Source organism: Ahaetulla prasina, chromosome 1, assembly GCF_028640845.1.
Source record: "Ahaetulla prasina isolate Xishuangbanna chromosome 1, ASM2864084v1, whole genome shotgun sequence".
In the NCBI taxonomy this organism is placed as follows: domain Eukaryota; kingdom Metazoa; phylum Chordata; class Lepidosauria; order Squamata; family Colubridae; genus Ahaetulla; species Ahaetulla prasina.
Genome location: NC_080539.1, coordinates 361,924,748 through 361,942,836, shown reverse-complemented (window position 1 = coordinate 361,942,836; position 18,089 = coordinate 361,924,748). Strand labels below are relative to the sequence as shown.

The following is an 18,089-nucleotide window of genomic DNA, read 5'->3' as shown; positions in this document are numbered from 1 at the left end:
TTTGAGAAAATCATGGTTGGTTGCTGGGGATGGGGGTGGTGGTGGTGGTGGGGATGACTTGCAACCATCCCAGTTCAACATTGTTTTCTGTATTTCAGAATAGCCTTCTTTTTTCCCCAATGCCAGGTCTACCCTTTGAATAGTTCCAGGCCAGCATTCTTCAAGCAAACTCCAATTATTCCACACCATTGTTACCAAACTGGCTCTGAATGATGAGAGCTACGATGCAGCCTAAGTGGAGTGCAGAGGTTGGCCTGGATATATTCTATCTGAACAAAAAACAGGTCTCAGATAGAAACCCACCTCCTTGTCTCTTAGTTCTTAGCTAGCAAATTTGTGTTTTGCTCTCTCCTTCTGCTCCCTTTCAAATTCCCAGGACAGGAGAGGGGGTATCTTTTCTCTCTGCCATTTTATATGCTGACCCTTTTCCTCTTCCCCTCCCTGGCAGACGCTATGGTAGTGTAGATTCTGCCGCAAACGGGCACAGTGACGCTGAGTCTGCTTCCGGGTCAAGCAGGCGCACAAGCCACCAGCCCTCGCTCGAGAGCAGGCGCTCCCTAGACCTATCTGATAGGTGGGTCTTTCTCTTGTTTTTCCGCTGTGTGCCTTTTGCAGAGTCACGTGGTTCTTGGTTTTTGCAAACTGGATTAGGCCATCAGCATCTATCCAGCAGTGGATGCTACGACTCCTTTCCTGCTCCCATTCCACCCCCTGCAATATTTTTCTTTTCCCAAACAAGATTGAATTTGAAATCAAGATTTTGCTAGGGTTTTTTTTTTTTTTCATTTACCTACCTTATAAAGGATGGAAGGCTGAGTCAACCTTGGGCCGGGCTCGAACCTGCAGTAATTGCAGGCTTTGTGTTCTTAATAACAGGCCTTACCAGGCAGAGCTAAACCGGTTGAACTTCCCTTAACTAATTCTCAGTGGAATACACACGTGCCTGCACGCACGAGCGCGCACACACAGACACTTTGTAACTCCTGTGGGAAGATTTTCCTAACAGGCAATTGTAACATAAAGAAGGCTAAGCAAGATTTACAAGAGATGATTCTATGCAACATCCTCTGCTTTAATAATGAAACAGTGTGGTGCAGATTTTCCCTTTCCCCAATTCACTTGGATACCCAGCAACCATGAGTAACTGCCTGCTTACTAGGGATGGTGACTTAGTTTAAAACTGCTGTCTTCCGTGACCAGTTTGCCCTTCCCAATCAAAGCTTCAGATACAAAGCCAGAATCTGAAGATCAATCTGAGAGGATTCCCCTCTCAACACCACCTCCATTTTCCATTGCTGTGTGACTTCTGAAATCAGCAGGTACACCGAGTTTACACAATGTTTTTTAAGTAGGCTAAAATGGAGTTGGAATTTCAGGGAAAACACATCCCTTGTCTTAGCATATTGTGAGAACCAGGCCTTTGCAACAAACCGTAATATGGCGTATTTGGGCATCGTATGTTAGTCAGAGATGAGAGAGCCAACCTGGCAAGCATGACCAAAATTTGATTGGAGGTTCCCACCTTGGCAATGTGCCTTTCTGGTTTTCAAGCGTGGCACTGGCCATGATTCTGGGCCAGGGATTGTGATCATCCAGGAATCATCCCAGACCTTCATCAGAATAACAGAGTTGGAAGGGACCTTGGAGGTCTTCTAGTACAACCCCCTGCTCAAGTTGGACACCCTATTTCTAAACTCTGATTGATCCCAACTACCTTGCAGTGTTTTACCGTTGACTGCAGAGAAGAGGGAAATACGCAGAGGAACTGAACATTGTGCAAGCTATGTCTGTACCCCTTCCTTTGATAACACCCAGAAATTTAAAAACAGAAGTGCAGATTCATAAGGCTGCACTGCCTCCATCTGAGACTTCGAAATTGCAAGCAAACCATTGAGATTAGATGCCTTCCTCTACCAGGCCACAAGTTGAATAAATGGACACTCACATTCTTTTGTGAGTCTGCCTTCCTTTGTCCCTCCCCCATTGCCAATGCTGGAAATGTGGTTTCGGTCTAATCCAGGTATGTCCCATATCGTGTCTGCATGTGCTTCCCGTAAGCCTCTGTGCTGGCTCAGAGATAGTCTGATCAGTCTGCTGTAATGTAGCTTCTGGGATTTAAAGCTATCTGTCCCTACAGTGAATCCAGCTGTCCCTCTCTATTCTTTCTGTGTCCCCTCTCTGATCCTTATATCCTTTTTTTCCTTCTGTAATTTGCCACTCTATATTTTGAGAATGTGTCAAGAGTAAATCTAACTCTGTCAGGGGAAGAAAGAGTTCCTTTTGGAAGACATCAGTCTTCCTTTAGAAGACTGAAGGAAGTCCAGCTGCCTTTTGAAAAGCACCTTTGGGACAACCATGACCTGGATGACTGGGAATCTCCATAGATTTTTAGAAGACAAGTGCAAACCTTGTACCAGTGTCATTCCAGAGTGTAGGTTTGATTCTTTTCTCCTTGAAATGCTAGCAATCTGTATGCAGGCCAGGGGTCTGTATTGTTTTTAAGCAGGTGGGAATGACCAAGGTTGTCTGAAGAAATACACATCCCACCACCACCTTAGGGCTCATCCACTTCATTTAGATACATCATGAATACATCTGATCGAGAGGTACAGTGTGTGTGTGTGTGTGTGTGTGTGTGTGTACGTGCGTGTTTATTCGGAAGAATGAAATCCAAATTTTATTTTAGCCTTGCACACAAGGGCAGGAATATCACAGAAACAGTGGAACCACAATCAATCCATTTCCATAAAACACATTCGTACAGGTAGTCCTTGAATTACAGCCATTTGTTTAGTGACCATTTGAAGTTGCAACAGCACTGAAAACAGTGACTTACATCCTCACATTTACGATCATGGCAGCATCCTCATGTTCGCATGATCAAAATTTAGGCCCTCACCAACTTGCATGTATTTATGACAGTTGCAGCATCCCACTATTTCTGACCTTCCCAGCCAGCTTCCAACAAGCAAAGTCAATGCGGGGCGAAGGGGTGGGGGAGAAGGATTCACTGAACAACTGCAATAATTTGCTTCACAACTGTGGCAAAAAGTTGTGGTTGGAAGTCAAGGACTACTTGTATTCTTCCATAATGCTAATTGGACTTCCTTTTTGTAATGATGAATAGGAGTGCAAACCCTGGGGGTGGGGGTGGGAATCAAGATATTAGCATTAAACACTCCTTCCCTGGATGGGAAGGGAATTTATATTGGAAATAAAGTGGGGCTACTTGGTTATTTTCTTTCATAAATACATATAAATATATTTGCCCTGCATTGACCTATTTGGGCATTAAAGCATGGTTCTAGAGCACACCAGTTTGTCAGTTACAAATAAGAACAATAAATGGGGGACAAATATTTTAGTTCGCTCATATCCAATATTATACCCTGTATGTTGCCTCTAAGATCAGTGTTTCTCAACCTTGGCAACTTTAAGCTCTGTGGACTTCAACTCCCAGAATTCTCCAGCTGGAAGTTGCTGGCTGAGGAATTCTGGGAGTTGTCCACACAATGTGACCATTTTTTTTCAATGGTTTCTGGCCAAAAACACCCATTGCAGAAAACAGATTTGCTTAACAACCACCACACAAAAAAAAGGTTATGAAATAGGGTGCGGTCACATGGTGACCTGCTTAATGACCACAACCACATATGACCGTAATTCTGAGTTCAAATATGGTTGTAAGTCAAGGACTACCTGATAATTCTGTCACAGAGGGCCTCTGTGTATGTGTGTAAATGCTCATGTATGGACCACTGATTAGAAAGGTGTATATTGTTTCCCTATTCTTACCTATTTTCTCTCTCTTATTATAGCAGCAGCAGGTGTAAACTTTATTTGGCTTTATCATCCAATGCTAGCTATAACTGTGATGTCCCTAAAAAACCTGAATCATTGAAGGGGCAAGCTGGTGTTTATTGTTCTATGTTTCTGTGTCTATGGCTGCTGTCTCTTTTTGTGACTGATTGCTGCTGGTGGCTTGGCTGAATCTGTGGAAATGGCAGAAAATGGACTCCAGGCATTGTAAAAGTAGTCAGGCTAACTGATGCCAATTGTTCTGCAGTTCATACATGGGGGAATGACTCCGATTAAGGACTAGCCAGTTTGATCACGGTTCAGTCAGTAGGAGTAACTGGTAGGAGAGTAGTGGACTAAGACACTATCAACTTTCCTTCATCCCCTGGCACTGAATATCAGCGCAATGGTATGACTAGAGTTGGAAGTGATGGCAAAAGCATGTACTTTATTCTGTTAATAGCTAGAAGTGGATTACATCCAATTGCATGTAAGCTTGGAATTACATACAATTGCAAATTCCAAAACTTTATGTTGGGCTGACCTACAGAACGCTCTAAATATAAGCATTTGCTTATATTTAATGCCTAATGGAATACACATGATCCCTAATCTGTCCTTTTACTGAGCAGCAGCTCATGAAAGCAGACACCTTCTAATAAAGTTTGTTGTTCGTTCCCATGGCTTCCCAATGAAAGGAACTGCCCAGATCTAAAAGTAATCACAGCCCCGCTGATGAAATTATAATTCGATAACTCTTTAGGAGAGATTACTGAAATGAGGCCCAGAATGTGACTTATTTGGAAATGTAATCTGAGCCAGGATGCACCCCTGTAATGTTGGTTACCCTCTTGCTTGGAACCATTCAGAATGTTAGGAAGGCCAGTATAGGTGTAAATTTCAATCCATCGTTATCATTTTTAGAGGTGTGTGGAAGAGAGACATAGAGATGCTCAATAGTTGTGCTATGTGGACCTGTAGAAAAATAGATGTGAGGATTGGCTCTAGCGAGCTAACTCCACCACATTATCTTTAAGCTCATTTATAACCGCCCTTTTTCTTCTCGGCTTCTGCCTCTGTTTCTCCATCCCCCTCCTCAACCCCTGCCCATCCCTACAGCCCCACTGGGAGCAGCCGCTACGCCTCCTCGGCTGAGCTGAGCCAGGGTAGTTCGCAGCTGAGTGATGAATTTGACCCCGATGACGTCAGCCTGGATGAGCGGGACGGAGACTCCTACCACTCTTGCCACAGCTCTGTGAGCTATCACAAGGACTCCCCGCACTGGGACGAAGAAGAGGATGACTTCTACCTGGAGGAGGATGAGTTCAACGAAGAGTACAGTGAGAACGAAGAGTATTACCCCGAGGACAAGGCGCCCGATGCTGACCATGAATCTTACCCCAAGGAGGCTTCTCTGCAGCAGCAAGAGCCGCAGTCAAAGGCCCCACAGGTCCAGCCACCCACGCCATTTGCTCTATCCCAGCAGAAGTCACCCCAGCAGGCCCAACAGCAGCAGCTCCAGCAGAAGCCACCCCAACAGGCTCAAGCCCAGCCTCCGCCACAGAAACCACCGCAACAGGCCCAACAACAGGTGCCGCCAGTGCAACAGAGGCAGCAGCAGCCCTTGCAGCAAAAAATGCCTCCTCAGGGGCAGCAGAAGCAGCCACCCCAGCAGCTGCAACAGCCCCAGCAGCCCCAGCTGCCCCCTATGCAGCAGAAACAGCCGCAGCAGCAGCAGCAGCAGCAGCAGCAGCAGCAGAAGCAGCAGCAGCAGGTGCCCCCGAGGTTGCAACAACAGGTCCAGAAAGAGGAGAAAGTGGACGAGGTTCCAACTGTCCTGCAGGAGGAAAAACCAGCAGAAGAGACCCCGGCTGTGGAGGAGACCCCCCAGGAAGAGCCTCCCAAGACAGAAGAGAAGTAAGAGATTCTTTATGGTAAAAGTCAGAGTTTCCTTGTTTGCCTAGTTCAGTCTCGGTCCTGCTGTGGGGCAGCTTTGAGCCTAAGAGAACCATTGCTCTTGGTGGGTCCCTTTGGCAACAGGAATGTACATCCACCATGCTACATCCGGCCTCAGGGAGCCAGAAACACCATTTCAATCGCCCACAGTGTGCCTGGCATAGGATCATAACGTGGAATTGTGGGCGATTAAAATGAAAATAAAGCTAGCCCCAGGGTTTTGAAAGGAGTAGGGGAATGCCCTCCCTGTACACTTCTTCCATTCCACTCATACTATGTAATTTTATGGTCTGCCTCTGAGACCTCTCAACTCTCTCAAAAATTACCTCTCTCAAAAATTTAGGAACGGGGTCATCCAACCATGGTAAGTAGGTGGAGATTTAGATGATCTCTCCTCTGTCCCCCCAAAGTACTTCCTCAGTTTATAATTAAATTACTGCCACAAGATATGGTGATGGCAACAGTTTAGATAGATAGTTTTAATTGATTGATTGATTCATTCATTCATTTGTACTACTGAATCCCATAGGACTCCTGATGATTGACAGTGTTGTCAAATAAAATTTTCACAGTAAATAATTCATAAAGCACCCATGGTAAGTACTCAATAATATATACATAAAACATTCACTGTAGAGATAAATCAGTTAAATCGTAAGTAACGGACAAACCCTAATATATCTCAGCAACATATTCAGCGACAAACAATCAGTGTATGCAATAAATGATCTTCAAAAGAACTCAGTTTTGATCATCCTGAGTGAAATCAAGGTGGGATCAAGCTTGATCATATGTGTATATGCATATACAAAGGAACAGTGCTTCATTTACATAGTTCTGACTGACACCTTGACATTTCTTACCCTTTCGTGGACACTGTTGAAACATATTTGAGATTTGCTCAAGAGTATTAATGTACTGGCAGTTTTAGCATGCAATTCCTCCTTTTCACTGCTATTGCAAGCTAAGTCGATATCTTCAATGTGTTATCTACTATGACTTCAAGATCATTCTCTTGGTTAATGATGGCTATCTCAGACCCCATCCATGGATATGTGAAGGTAGGAAGTTTTGGCCTGGTGTGCATCAAGTTATCCTTCCTTAAACTAAACTACATTTGGCATTTGATTAACCCAGTTTAAAGAGATCTGAAGTTCATCAGAATATTTTGGTTATTACCAACCAAAGTAATTATTTATGATCCACAAATTGGCCAACTTATTGCTTACCTCAATTTAAATGGGGAGTGCTATTTAAATTTCCCATAGTTCACTGGAACAACATTATATTGGGAACAATATGACAAACAAAATTATGGATCCTTAAATCCAGTTACCATTCAGTTGCTAAGTGCCAGGAGTAAGAGATGCTGGGATTAACATAGTAATGTGATGTTCTATGATCTTTGAATTTGGCAGTGGCCTACATTTATCTACCCTAACATATAATCTGTAGCATAAAACTTGCCCAAACACAGATCTACTTCTAAAAACTTCAAGATGCATCTGCTCCCTCTAATTTTTTAAATTAGTTCTGAAACATTGCATAGCCTTTCTAAACCTTCTCCAACCAGGAACTCTGCAGATGTGTTTTGACTATAACTTTAGACTCAGAATAAGTTAATTTCATAATTCAGAATAAGTTAATTTCATAATTAAAAGTGGACAGAGAACATTGAGATCCAGCTTTTAATCTGTGGGCTCTTAGGTGGATAGTGTAGAGTCTAAATCTGACAGTTAGATCGCAGCCCCCAAACTTTAGCTCATTGACTCCTTCATGAAGTTTAAGATTGTTTATCAACCTCAAACTTTTATTATATGAAAATAATTTAACAAACATTATTAAATAATAGTACCATGAATAGTATTGACTTCATAAAAGTAGGCAACATTTAAAATAGGAAAAATATAAGATTTTATTATACTTTTATTACTGAAATTGTTGATGTCTACCTCATCTTCAGGACTAGAGGCTTTAGGACTAGCTCTACAGAGAGCTCAAAAGATTAACAGACCCCAATCACCCATCATTTCAACCATTTCCATAATTTTTCAACCATCTACTGATCCCTGGACACTTATTGGCCCTTTGAATACTTACATCAACCCTTTGGGAGGGGGGGTGTCAATGTTGACCCCTTTGAAGATCCTGATTTAGAGGGAAACACCTTTCTGCTGGATGACCTCCTTTGAACAATATTCTTTGGGTTCTTAAATACAACCTGAAGTTATTTCATGACGTGAAACTAAAGAATTAGTGAAAAAACAGAGTGAACTTATTTAACAGAAAGCAGTTTGATAGAGCTGTTTCCTATAAATTTTCAGCCAAAGATCAGATGCTGGACTTTGCACTTGACCTCTGCCTTCTGGTTACAGGGAGAAGGAGGAAGTTGAAGTGGTAGACCCCAAAGCACGAGCAAAAGCCAACTGGTTACGGGCGTTCAATAAAGTCTGCTTGCAACTCCAAGAGGCAGGTATCCCTTCTGAAATCATGACATACATGGGACGGCTTTGAGAATCCTGATTTGTTTGATATGTGGACGAGAGTTTTCTGTACAGATAGTCCTTGACTTACAACCATTCATTTAGAAAGCATTCAAAGTTACAATCTCATTTAAAAAGTGATCCTCCTACTTACAACCGTTGTAGCATCTCCACAGTCACGTGATCAAGATCTGAGCGCTTGGCAACTGGCATGTATTTATGACAGTTGCAGCGGCCTGGGTTCATTGCAACCTTCTCAGCCAACAAGCAAAGATAATGAGGAAACCAGATTCACCTAATGACCAATGATTTGCTTAATAACGACAGTGATTTGCTTAACAGCTATGGCAAAAAGGTCATAAAATTGGGCACAAATCACTTAGCAACCACCTTGCTTAGCAACAGAAATTCTGGTCCCAATTGTGGTTGTAAGTCCAGGCCTACATATGCTACTCTCCATCCTGAATGTTATTTCTGGTGAAAAAGGTATAATCTAAGTTTAAATCAATCAATTGGGGGGGGGGAACCATCTTTTTTCTGTTCCTTTCCCTATTGAACATCCTTCAGATAAAACCTCTTCCAATTGTTTTTTTTTTCCCCTGAGGTTCTGTATGGCTTTTGCCATTTTGAATTATCTGGTTTTGTTTTTAAAATAGAACAGGTATATTAAGAATCCTCCAGTAAAGTAAAGTAAAAAGTAATTGCTTTTTAAATCATCAGATGCTTATAGACAACAAATACTGTAGTAGCAGTTTGCTTCAGTTCATTTTTATTTCAAGCACACATTATCAATAACACATCAAAAGAAACCCAGTGATCAGTAATGCAAAAAGTTACATAGTTGCTTGGTAGCATGATTCTTTTTTATGGTATATATTAATAATGGACCTCAAATTTAATTAGATTTATGTTTCAGTCGCAATTATTTTTAGTATGCTTTCAGAGTCTCGGGGATCCTGCATACTTCAGTAAAACGTTGCACAAAAAGACTTCATGGAAAAATATATTATAATCCATCTGTATATCATTGCAGTTTCATCAATGTCCATGCATAATATGGTGAATGACAATAGCACTAGCAATAAGACTTAGACTTATATACTGCTTCAGTGCTTTACAGCCCCCTCTAAGCGGTTTACAGAGTTAGCCTATTGCCCCCAACAATCTGGGTCCTCATTTACCTACCTCAGAAGGATGGAAGGTTGGGTCAACCTTGAGCCGGTGAGCATTGAACTGCAGCCAGCAGTCAGCAGAAATAGCTTGCAGTACTGCATTCTAACCACTGCGCCACCACTATGTAGAACAGTGTTTTTTACCTCAGGAATTTTAAGATGTATGAATGTCAATTGGCTGGGGAATCTTGGGAGTTGGTCCACACATCTTAAAGTTGCTGAGGTTGAGAAGCACTGAGGTAGAGGAAGGGAAGAACTGGAAATCCCTAGTTAATTAATTAATTCCAATATTAATTTTAGAAATTCTTTTAGTTTAACAGAACTGAGAGATATTGGATTAAGAGAATAAAATAAAAGAAGAGGTAAAAGAAAATCTCTCTTTTCTGAAAGCCAGTGATGCATAATATTAGGTATGCAAATCATATATTTACTAGCACAATTAGGCATATCTCCTCCAAAATACATGCCATTGTGTTGAATGGGACTCACTCCCAGATATATGCATAGCTTTGCGGCTTCAACGTGACCTTAGTTATATGTATATGATTCCCCATAACTGAGAAGAAATCTGCATTATGAAAATTACGCTTCAACCTAAACATATCAAATTTATTATATTTATTACAAAATGTACTACCAGTTGTCTGGTTTTTTGACCCTCATAGTCCCACATGGCTCTCATGTGGCAAATAACAAACTTAACTCATGGGGGTATCTCTGCAATTTTCTTGGCAGTAATACATAAATTATTTGCTATTAGGTTTTTTTTTTTAAACTAGCTTAAATTCTTGTCATTTTTGGTACAAATTAGGCTTGACCTGGCATAGCCTTTTCAAGCTCGGCTCAGGCCGGCTCGGCTCAGGCCGGCTGAGTGCAGCCGCTTACTACAGATGGGAGTATAATGGATTTCTCCAAATTGGTGTCCATCATGATGGAAAACATTGAAATTGCAGCTGTTAGAGAACAGCTGCTGGGTTTCCTGTGGAATCATGAGAAATATGAATGAGACAGCAAACGAACAACACTTTTGAAATGACAATGAACAGAAATTCTACCTTTATTCTGCACTCAGAGTAAAAGTAGAAGATTCTTGCCATCCTCCAGCTTCTGCACATAGCAGTGATTTGAACACCCTTAGCCAATGGAACAAGGCAAGTGTGGATCAGAGAGTATTCCATGCAAACTTGCCTCAGACTGCCTCCTCTTCAGGAGAAACAGATGGGGCTGTTGAAGAAAGAGACAGATGTAATCCTGCAAAGATATAGCAATAGAAGCTGGTTGGAGTGAAACAATGTGTCTCCAACCATGTAGAACTTGGCCATAGCTGATCGGCTTAAGCAGGTCCCATTTAATACATCTGGCCTGTTCATGTCCACTTTACAACATTGCCAAAAAGGCATTAAGGATTGTAAACCTAATCCTGCGTAGCTTCTTCTCTGTAATATTACACTACTAACCAGAGCATACAAAACGTTTGCTAGACCAATTCTCAAATACAGCTCATCTCTCTGGAACCCGCACTGCATATCAGACATTAATACAATTGAACGTGTCCAGAAATATTTCACAAGAAGAGTCCTCCACTCCTTTGCTCGCAACAAAATACCTTATGCCACCCAGACTTGAAATTTTGGGCTTAGAAAATTTAGAACTACGCCACCTTCGGTATGACCTAAGCATAGCTCATAAAATCATCTGCTACAATGTCTTACCTGTCAATGACTACTTCAGCTTCAACCACAACAATACACAAGCACACAATAGATACAAACTTAAAGTGAACCATTCCAAACTCGATTGCAGAAAATATGACTTCAGCAACAGAGTGGTCAATGCCTGGAATGTACTACCTGACTCTGTGGTTTCAACCCAAAACCCCCAAACTTTAACCTTAGACTGTCTACTGTTGACCTACCCCTAAGAGGGGTCTGTAAGGGGCGTGCATAAGAGCACCAGCGTGCTTACCTTCCCTGTCCTAATGTTCCCTTTAATTGTATTCATTTTATGTATTCAATTCACGTTTATACGTATTATCTAATACATACTCAGCAAAATTAGGGATCAGGGATTTTTAAAGGGGGGGAGGGGAGTGACGGGTAGGGGGAGTGGCCCGTCGGGGAGGGTATGTCCAGTCCCAGCGTTTGCTCACGGCACTACTTCATCTGGTCCGAAGACAGGGGGGGAGGGGGGTATTCAGAGCGTAGATTGTTATTCCATCGGTACGGTAAGTGGGAGAGGCAGATATGGCGGAGGCAAGGGGCCGTATCACTCTCTGGGAGCACGTGTTCGATGTTTAAAAGCGATCACGTGCTCCGGCCCCTCAGTCCTTACTCGTTCCCCGGATGGTCAGGATCCTCAGAGCTTGGGTCTTCGACTGATGTTGTGCAATGCCCGGTCCGTGGTTAATAAAACTCCATTGATTTGCGATCTCATTCAGAGGGAGTCCGCGGACTTTATGGGCATTACGGAGACCTGGTTGGGCACAGAGGGGGGTGTACCTCTGGTTGAACTGTGCCCTCCAGGTTTCCGTGCATTCCATCAGCCGAGGGCCCAAGGTAGGGGTGGGGGGGTGGCGGTTGTGATTAAAGAAAGTCTAGAGCCGAGGGAGTCCGCTGTGCCTCAGATAGCTGGCTGTGAATCCCTCCTTGTGAAGTGGGGCCATAGGAATCAGATGGGTTTGTTGATCGCATACCTGGCTCCTTGCTGCGTGACTACAGCCCTGCCTGAGCTGCTAGAGGTGCTTGCCGGGGTGGCGGTTGAGATTCCCAGACTTTTAGTCATGGGGGATTTCAACTTGCCATCGGCCGGCTTGTCATCGACGGTAGCTCAGGAGTTCATGGCCTCCATGACGGCCATGGACCTGATTCAAGTAACTGATGGCCCTACACACACGGGGGGAGGCACACTAGATCTGATTTATATCTCTGGAGAGTGGATTAATGATCTGGAATTAGGAGATTTAGTGACAGAACCGGTGTCATGGTCGGATCATTTTCTCCTTCGCCTGGACTTTCGGACCACCGCTCACCATCGCAGGGAGACGGAGCCAATTCGTTGGTTCCATCCCAGGCGCCTGATGGACCCTGAGAGGTTCCGGACAGAGCTTGGACCGTTCCCTGAGGATCTTGCCCACGGCACGACTGAAGAACTAGTTGCGGCCTGGGAACGGGCCGCGACTGGGGCTTTGGACCGTGTCGTGCCTTTGCGGCCTCTGACCCGGCGTAGATCTCAATTGGCTCCTTGGTTCTCTGAGGAGCTGAGAGAGATGAAATGCCGGAGAAGACGCCTAGAGAGTACTTGGAGGTCTAGCCGTTCCGAGGCTGATTGGATACTAATGAGATCTTTTACTAAGACCTACCTAGTGGCAATGAGGGAGGCGAAACGTTCCTACGTTTCCACCCTCATTGCATCAGCAGATAACCGCCCGGCCGCCCTGTTTCGGGTGACCCACTCCCTCCTTCAGGGGCGGGATGACCCCCTGCAGGGACGTGCTGAGGAGTTTAACGGTTATCTATACGATAAAATCGTTCAGCTTCGGGATAGCTTAGACCAAAATTGCGATGATCCAAGTGGGATGACGGAGACACGTCTTGTTGAGGTTGTTTGGGATGAGTTTGAGTCTGTGGCTCTCGAGGACGTGGACAGGTTGCTGGGGAGGTTGCATGCAACCACATGTTTACTGGACCCGTGTCCTTCCTGGCTGGTGCTGGCTACTCAGGAAGTGACACGAGGCTGGCTCCAGGGAATTATAAATGCTTCATTGTTGGAGGGGGTTTTCCCCGCTGCCTTGAAAGAGGCGGTGGTGAGACCCCTCCTCAAGAAGCCTTCCCTGGACCCAGCTATTTTGGGAAATTATCGTCCAGTCTCCAACCTTCGCTTTGTGGCAAAGGTTGTAGAGAGTGTGGTTGCTTGGCAGCTTCCCCGGTACCTGGATGAAGCTGTCTATCTAGACCCGTTCCAGTCCGGCTTCCGGTCCGGACATAGTACGGAGACAGCTTTGGTCGCGTTGGTAGATGACCTCAGGAGGGCCAGGGATAGGGGTTGCTCCTCTGCCCTGGTCCTATTAGATCTCTCAGCGGCCTTTGATACCATTGACCATGGTATCTTGCTGCACCGGTTGGAGAGCTTGGGAGTGGGAGGCACCGTTTATCGGTGGTTCTCCTCCTATCTCTCCGACCGGTCGCAGACGGTGTTGACAGGGGGGCAGAGGTCGACCGCGAGGCGCCTTACTTGTGGGGTGCCTCAGGGGTCGATTCTCTCGCCCCTCCTGTTCAACATCTACATGAAGCCGCTGGGTGAGGTCATCAGTGGTTTCGGGGTGAGTTATCATCTGTACGCTGACGATACACAGCTGTACTTCTCCACCCCGGATCACCCCAACGAAGCTGTCGAAGTGCTATCCCGGTGTCTGGAAGCTGTACGGGTCTGGATGGGGAGAAACAGACTCAAGCTCAATCCCTCCAAGACGGAGTGGCTATGGATGCCGGCACACCGGTACAGTCAGCTGCAGCCACGGCTGACTGTGAGGGGCGAGTTATTGGCCCCAATGGAAAGGGTGCGCAACTTGGGCGTCCTCTTGGATGGGCGACTGTCGTTTGATGATCACTTGGCGGCCGTCTCCAAGAGGGCTTTTTACCAAGTACTCTTGGTTCGCCAGTTGCGCCCCTTCCTTGACTGGGATGCCTTATGCACGGTCACTCATGCTCTTGTCACTTCCCGTTTGGATTATTGCAATGCTCTCTACATGGGGCTGCCCTTGAAGTGCACCCGGAGGCTGCAGCTAGTCCAGAATGCAGCTGCGCGGGTAATAGTGGGAGCAACCCGTTGCTCCCATGTAACACCAATCCTGCGCAGTTTGCACTGGCTTCCTGTGGTCTTTCGGGTGCGCTTTAAGATTTTGGTTACCACCTTTAAAGCGCTCCATGGCTTAGGGCCCGGGTACTTACGGGACCGCCTGCTGTTACCCTATGCCTCCCACCGACCCGTACGCTCACACAGAGAGGGACTTCTCAGGGTGCCGTCCGCCAGACAATGTTGGCTGGCGGCCCCCAGGGGCAGGGCCTTCTCTGTGGGAGCTCCTACGCTTTGGAACGAACTTCCCCCTGGTTTACGTCAAGTGCCTGATCTTCGGACTTTTCGCCGTGAGCTGAAAACACATCTATTTATTCAAGCGGGACTGGCCTAATTAAATTTTAATCTGGGGTTATTTATATTTTTAGGGTTTTTTTTAAACTATTTTAAATGTTTTAAATTTTTGGCCATTTTGTAATATGTTTGTTTTAGTCTTGTTTTAATTTATATATTGCGCTTTTTATTTGGCTGTACACCGCCCTGAGTCCTTCGGGAGAAGGGCGGTATAAAAATCAAATAAATAAATAAATAAATAAATAAATAAATAAATAAATAAATAAAAAATAATAAACTTTCACCCTGTTCAAAGCCTGTTGGAAGGATTCCTCCTGTTTGGCTGCTGCTATTAGGGTATTTAAATTTGGTGGAATGACATGGAGTGGTGGAGCATTTTGATCAAAAACTGCTACTACTACTACCAGTACTGATAGCAACAACTGTCAATCCTGAAGGTGGCTGAACTATGGCCGTTTTCTTTTCTGTAGTTTCTAGGGAGGTTTCTTTTCTCTCTGCTTCAGGGATGATACAGCCTGAAGTGAAGGCCCAAGGAGGGGTGTAGAGATTAGCTAGGGTGTTGTAGCCTAAATAAAATTCTTTCCCCTGGGAATCAAGGACATTCATGCAGGTGCTTGCGGGGTGGAGACTGAGGTCATCTAGCCCAGGGGTCTCCAACCTTGGCAACTTTAAGACTTGTGGACTTCAAGTCCCAGAATTCCTCAGCCAGCTTTGCTGGCTGAGGATTTCTGGGAGTTGAAGTCCACAAGTCTTAAAGTTGCCAAAGTTGGCGACCCCTGATCTAGCAACTGGCCTTTATGTTGATTGGACCATGTAACTGAGACTCTGGGGGGAAGTGATGAATTTTTACTTTTAATTGGGGGTGGGAAACCAGTGCCAATTTAGAGCTGGTTTTCCACTAGGAGTATGCTAATTTGATAAATCCTAATAAAAATGTTTAATTGTATGCCAACCTAGCAGTTTTGAAAGCACGTAAAAATGCAAGTAGAAAAAATAGGGACCACCTTTGGTGGGAAGGTAATAGCGTTCCGTGCGCCTTTGGCGTTAAGTCATGCCGGCCACATGACCACGGAGATGTCTTTGGGCAGCGCTGGCTCTTTGGCTTTGAAACGGAGATGAGCACCGCTCCCTAGAGTCGGCAACAACTAGCACGTATGTGCGAGGGGAACCTTTACCTTTATCTTTAATAAAAATGTTCTTTGAGGAACTTGTTTGCCTCAGAGTTCTTATTGAACAGGATGTATTACTTGGAACCTTGACAACAACAAGAGCACATTGGTTCTCAAAAAAGACTTGTGGATCAGAATCTTTGGTTGCAACAAGTCACAGCAGAGCTAAATTCATCATTTTCTGTTTTTCAGGCTCGAGGCGAAGGCGAATCAAAATCTCTCTGGTTTAAAGGAGGGTAAGTTCCAGTCCTGGAGAATGGGGTGAAATGGAAACATTCTTCAGATGACTTGTAGATTGCCGTTTTCGAAGGTTCTGTACTAATTTCAGGTTGTTCCCAACATTTCCCCCATTCAAGTAGGTACTAAAGAACATCGCTAGAGGTTTTCAAAAAGAGATTAGACAACCATTTGTCTAAGAAAGTATAAGCAGGGGGTTGGACTAGAAGACCTCCAAGGTCCCTTCCAGCCCTATGGTTGTATCTTCCATGACTTTACTTCCATGTTGAGAAGTAGCTCTCAGTTCCCCTTCCCATATTTATGCACTTCCTCTCTGATTCACTACTGGTGGAGACAAGAAAGATTAATAGATCTTTTGTATTATTAAAGAGGAAAAAAAATGTTCTCCCCCAAAAAGCCACCAGCAACCACGTCTCATCTGTACATTCAGGTGGCAGATAGCTGTAAAATGTGATCTTGTTCTGCAAAGATTTTGCAGAACATAATTGTTTTTGACAGATAGGGTATTAGAATGGTTTCCATTTAATCAGATCTAATATGCAGATCTCCTTATTTGACAGTATTTCATAGATGACATTACGGTAATGCTCAGTACTTATTACAAGAATTGACATCCAGCAGTTAAAGATTACATTAGATCTAACAGATGGCACTCAATAACAGTTAGCTCTTGGCAAGATCTGACAAATGCAAAAGCATTTAGTACGATTTATGGCCATACATTTAGCAAGACTTTTATATTTTCCTTTTGAAGTTAAAACGGCAGGATTTCAATAGTAGAAGACAGATTTCAAAAACACTGTAATTGTTCAAAATCCTGAGCAGTAAAATTTAATTTCCTGGTTCCTTCAACTTGGGCAAAATGCATTTTAAACATTGAAAAGAAATTATAAATTAAACTCTAATTAAAAGAATATGATTAAATTGGGCATGAAGTATTGTGAATATGTATAAAACTATACAGGGCATAAAAAAGAAATATTTTTTCCTTCTCCCATGACCAACGATATTGTCAATTTGTTTGATAATCAATAGACAATAGAATTCCTTTTTCACATCCTCCATCAATTATTTGAGGGTCTGCCAATCACAAACCGTAATGGTCTCTGACTTATGCTGTTTTCAAAAGATCCTTGGACCAAATCATGGATAAATAATTACCCTGTTGAATCATAAACCGCCAGATGAAGAAATGCTGCACTTATAGGAAAACTCCAGCCAGAGAACCTGGGACTACCCAAGAAGTATCTAATTGTTGTCCATTATTTGAGTCGGGACACTGGACTAGATAGCCCTTGGTCTAATTAGCATGCTGTTCTTATGTTCTAACAGATGGGGAGGGAGGGGAATCTCTTTTTATTCCTGCTGATAAAATTTGTCCAATTTGATGTCCCAGAGCTGATCCTTACAGCCCTCATCTCCAAACAAAATCCCCATAATTCAGAATCATAGGAAGCTTTGTATTTAGGATATCAATATAGTCTGTGCATAGATGTACACACATATATACCTCTTGAAAGAATAGATTCACCTCTCATTCAACTGTAGCATTCACCGTCAAACTTCTGACTACTAAAGTATCTATGTGCCAGTCCAGGCCTGACCTCCAAAATGGGGAAATGCTTCTCTGAAAGATGACATCATGATTTCTGCTTTGGAACAAAAGTATTTGAACTGAGATTCCCCATGCTCGATAATCACAAGTCAATATTTTTTACAGTAGACCCTTGCCCGTCCAAAGTTATTTCAGAAAAGGGCACAATTCTCCTGTCTTTGGCAAGTTGTGCAAGGTTTTGTACTCTTTTGAATTTTGGTTTGACAAGACATAGCCGTGATGTAAAAGAAAGGGATGTTGGGAACCTTTGAAAATGATGTTGCCCTCTGTGTTTAAGTGTCTCTAAAATCAGCCATTGTATTATCACATTCCCATAAGGAAGTCCATCATCTGGCAAGGGACCACCTCAGAATTCTCTCCTCCCACCCCATCCTCTTCCCACTATAGAATAAACATAGAGACCTCCAGGGCAATGCTCAGCCTTGTGCATGTGCCTATCCAAATATTTCCACTGCCTCATCTTTTGATGCCTCCCCTTCCTCTCCCTTCTCTGCTTCCCTATCCTAACCTTGTT

The 18,089-nt window shown here is 43.7% G+C and overlaps 1 protein-coding gene across 1 annotated transcript in view; it reads left to right on the top strand.

The window, feature by feature from the left end:
• The window catches only part of UNC13A (unc-13 homolog A), a 264,443-nt gene that overhangs the window by 138,227 nt on the left and 108,127 nt on the right, over nt 1-18,089 (top strand). Inside the window, exon 10 of the mRNA XM_058163052.1 lies at nt 4,918-5,715. Coding sequence (XP_058019035.1) covers nt 4,918-5,715 — 798 coding nt within the window. The remainder of the gene's footprint in view (nt 1-4,917; nt 5,716-18,089) is intronic.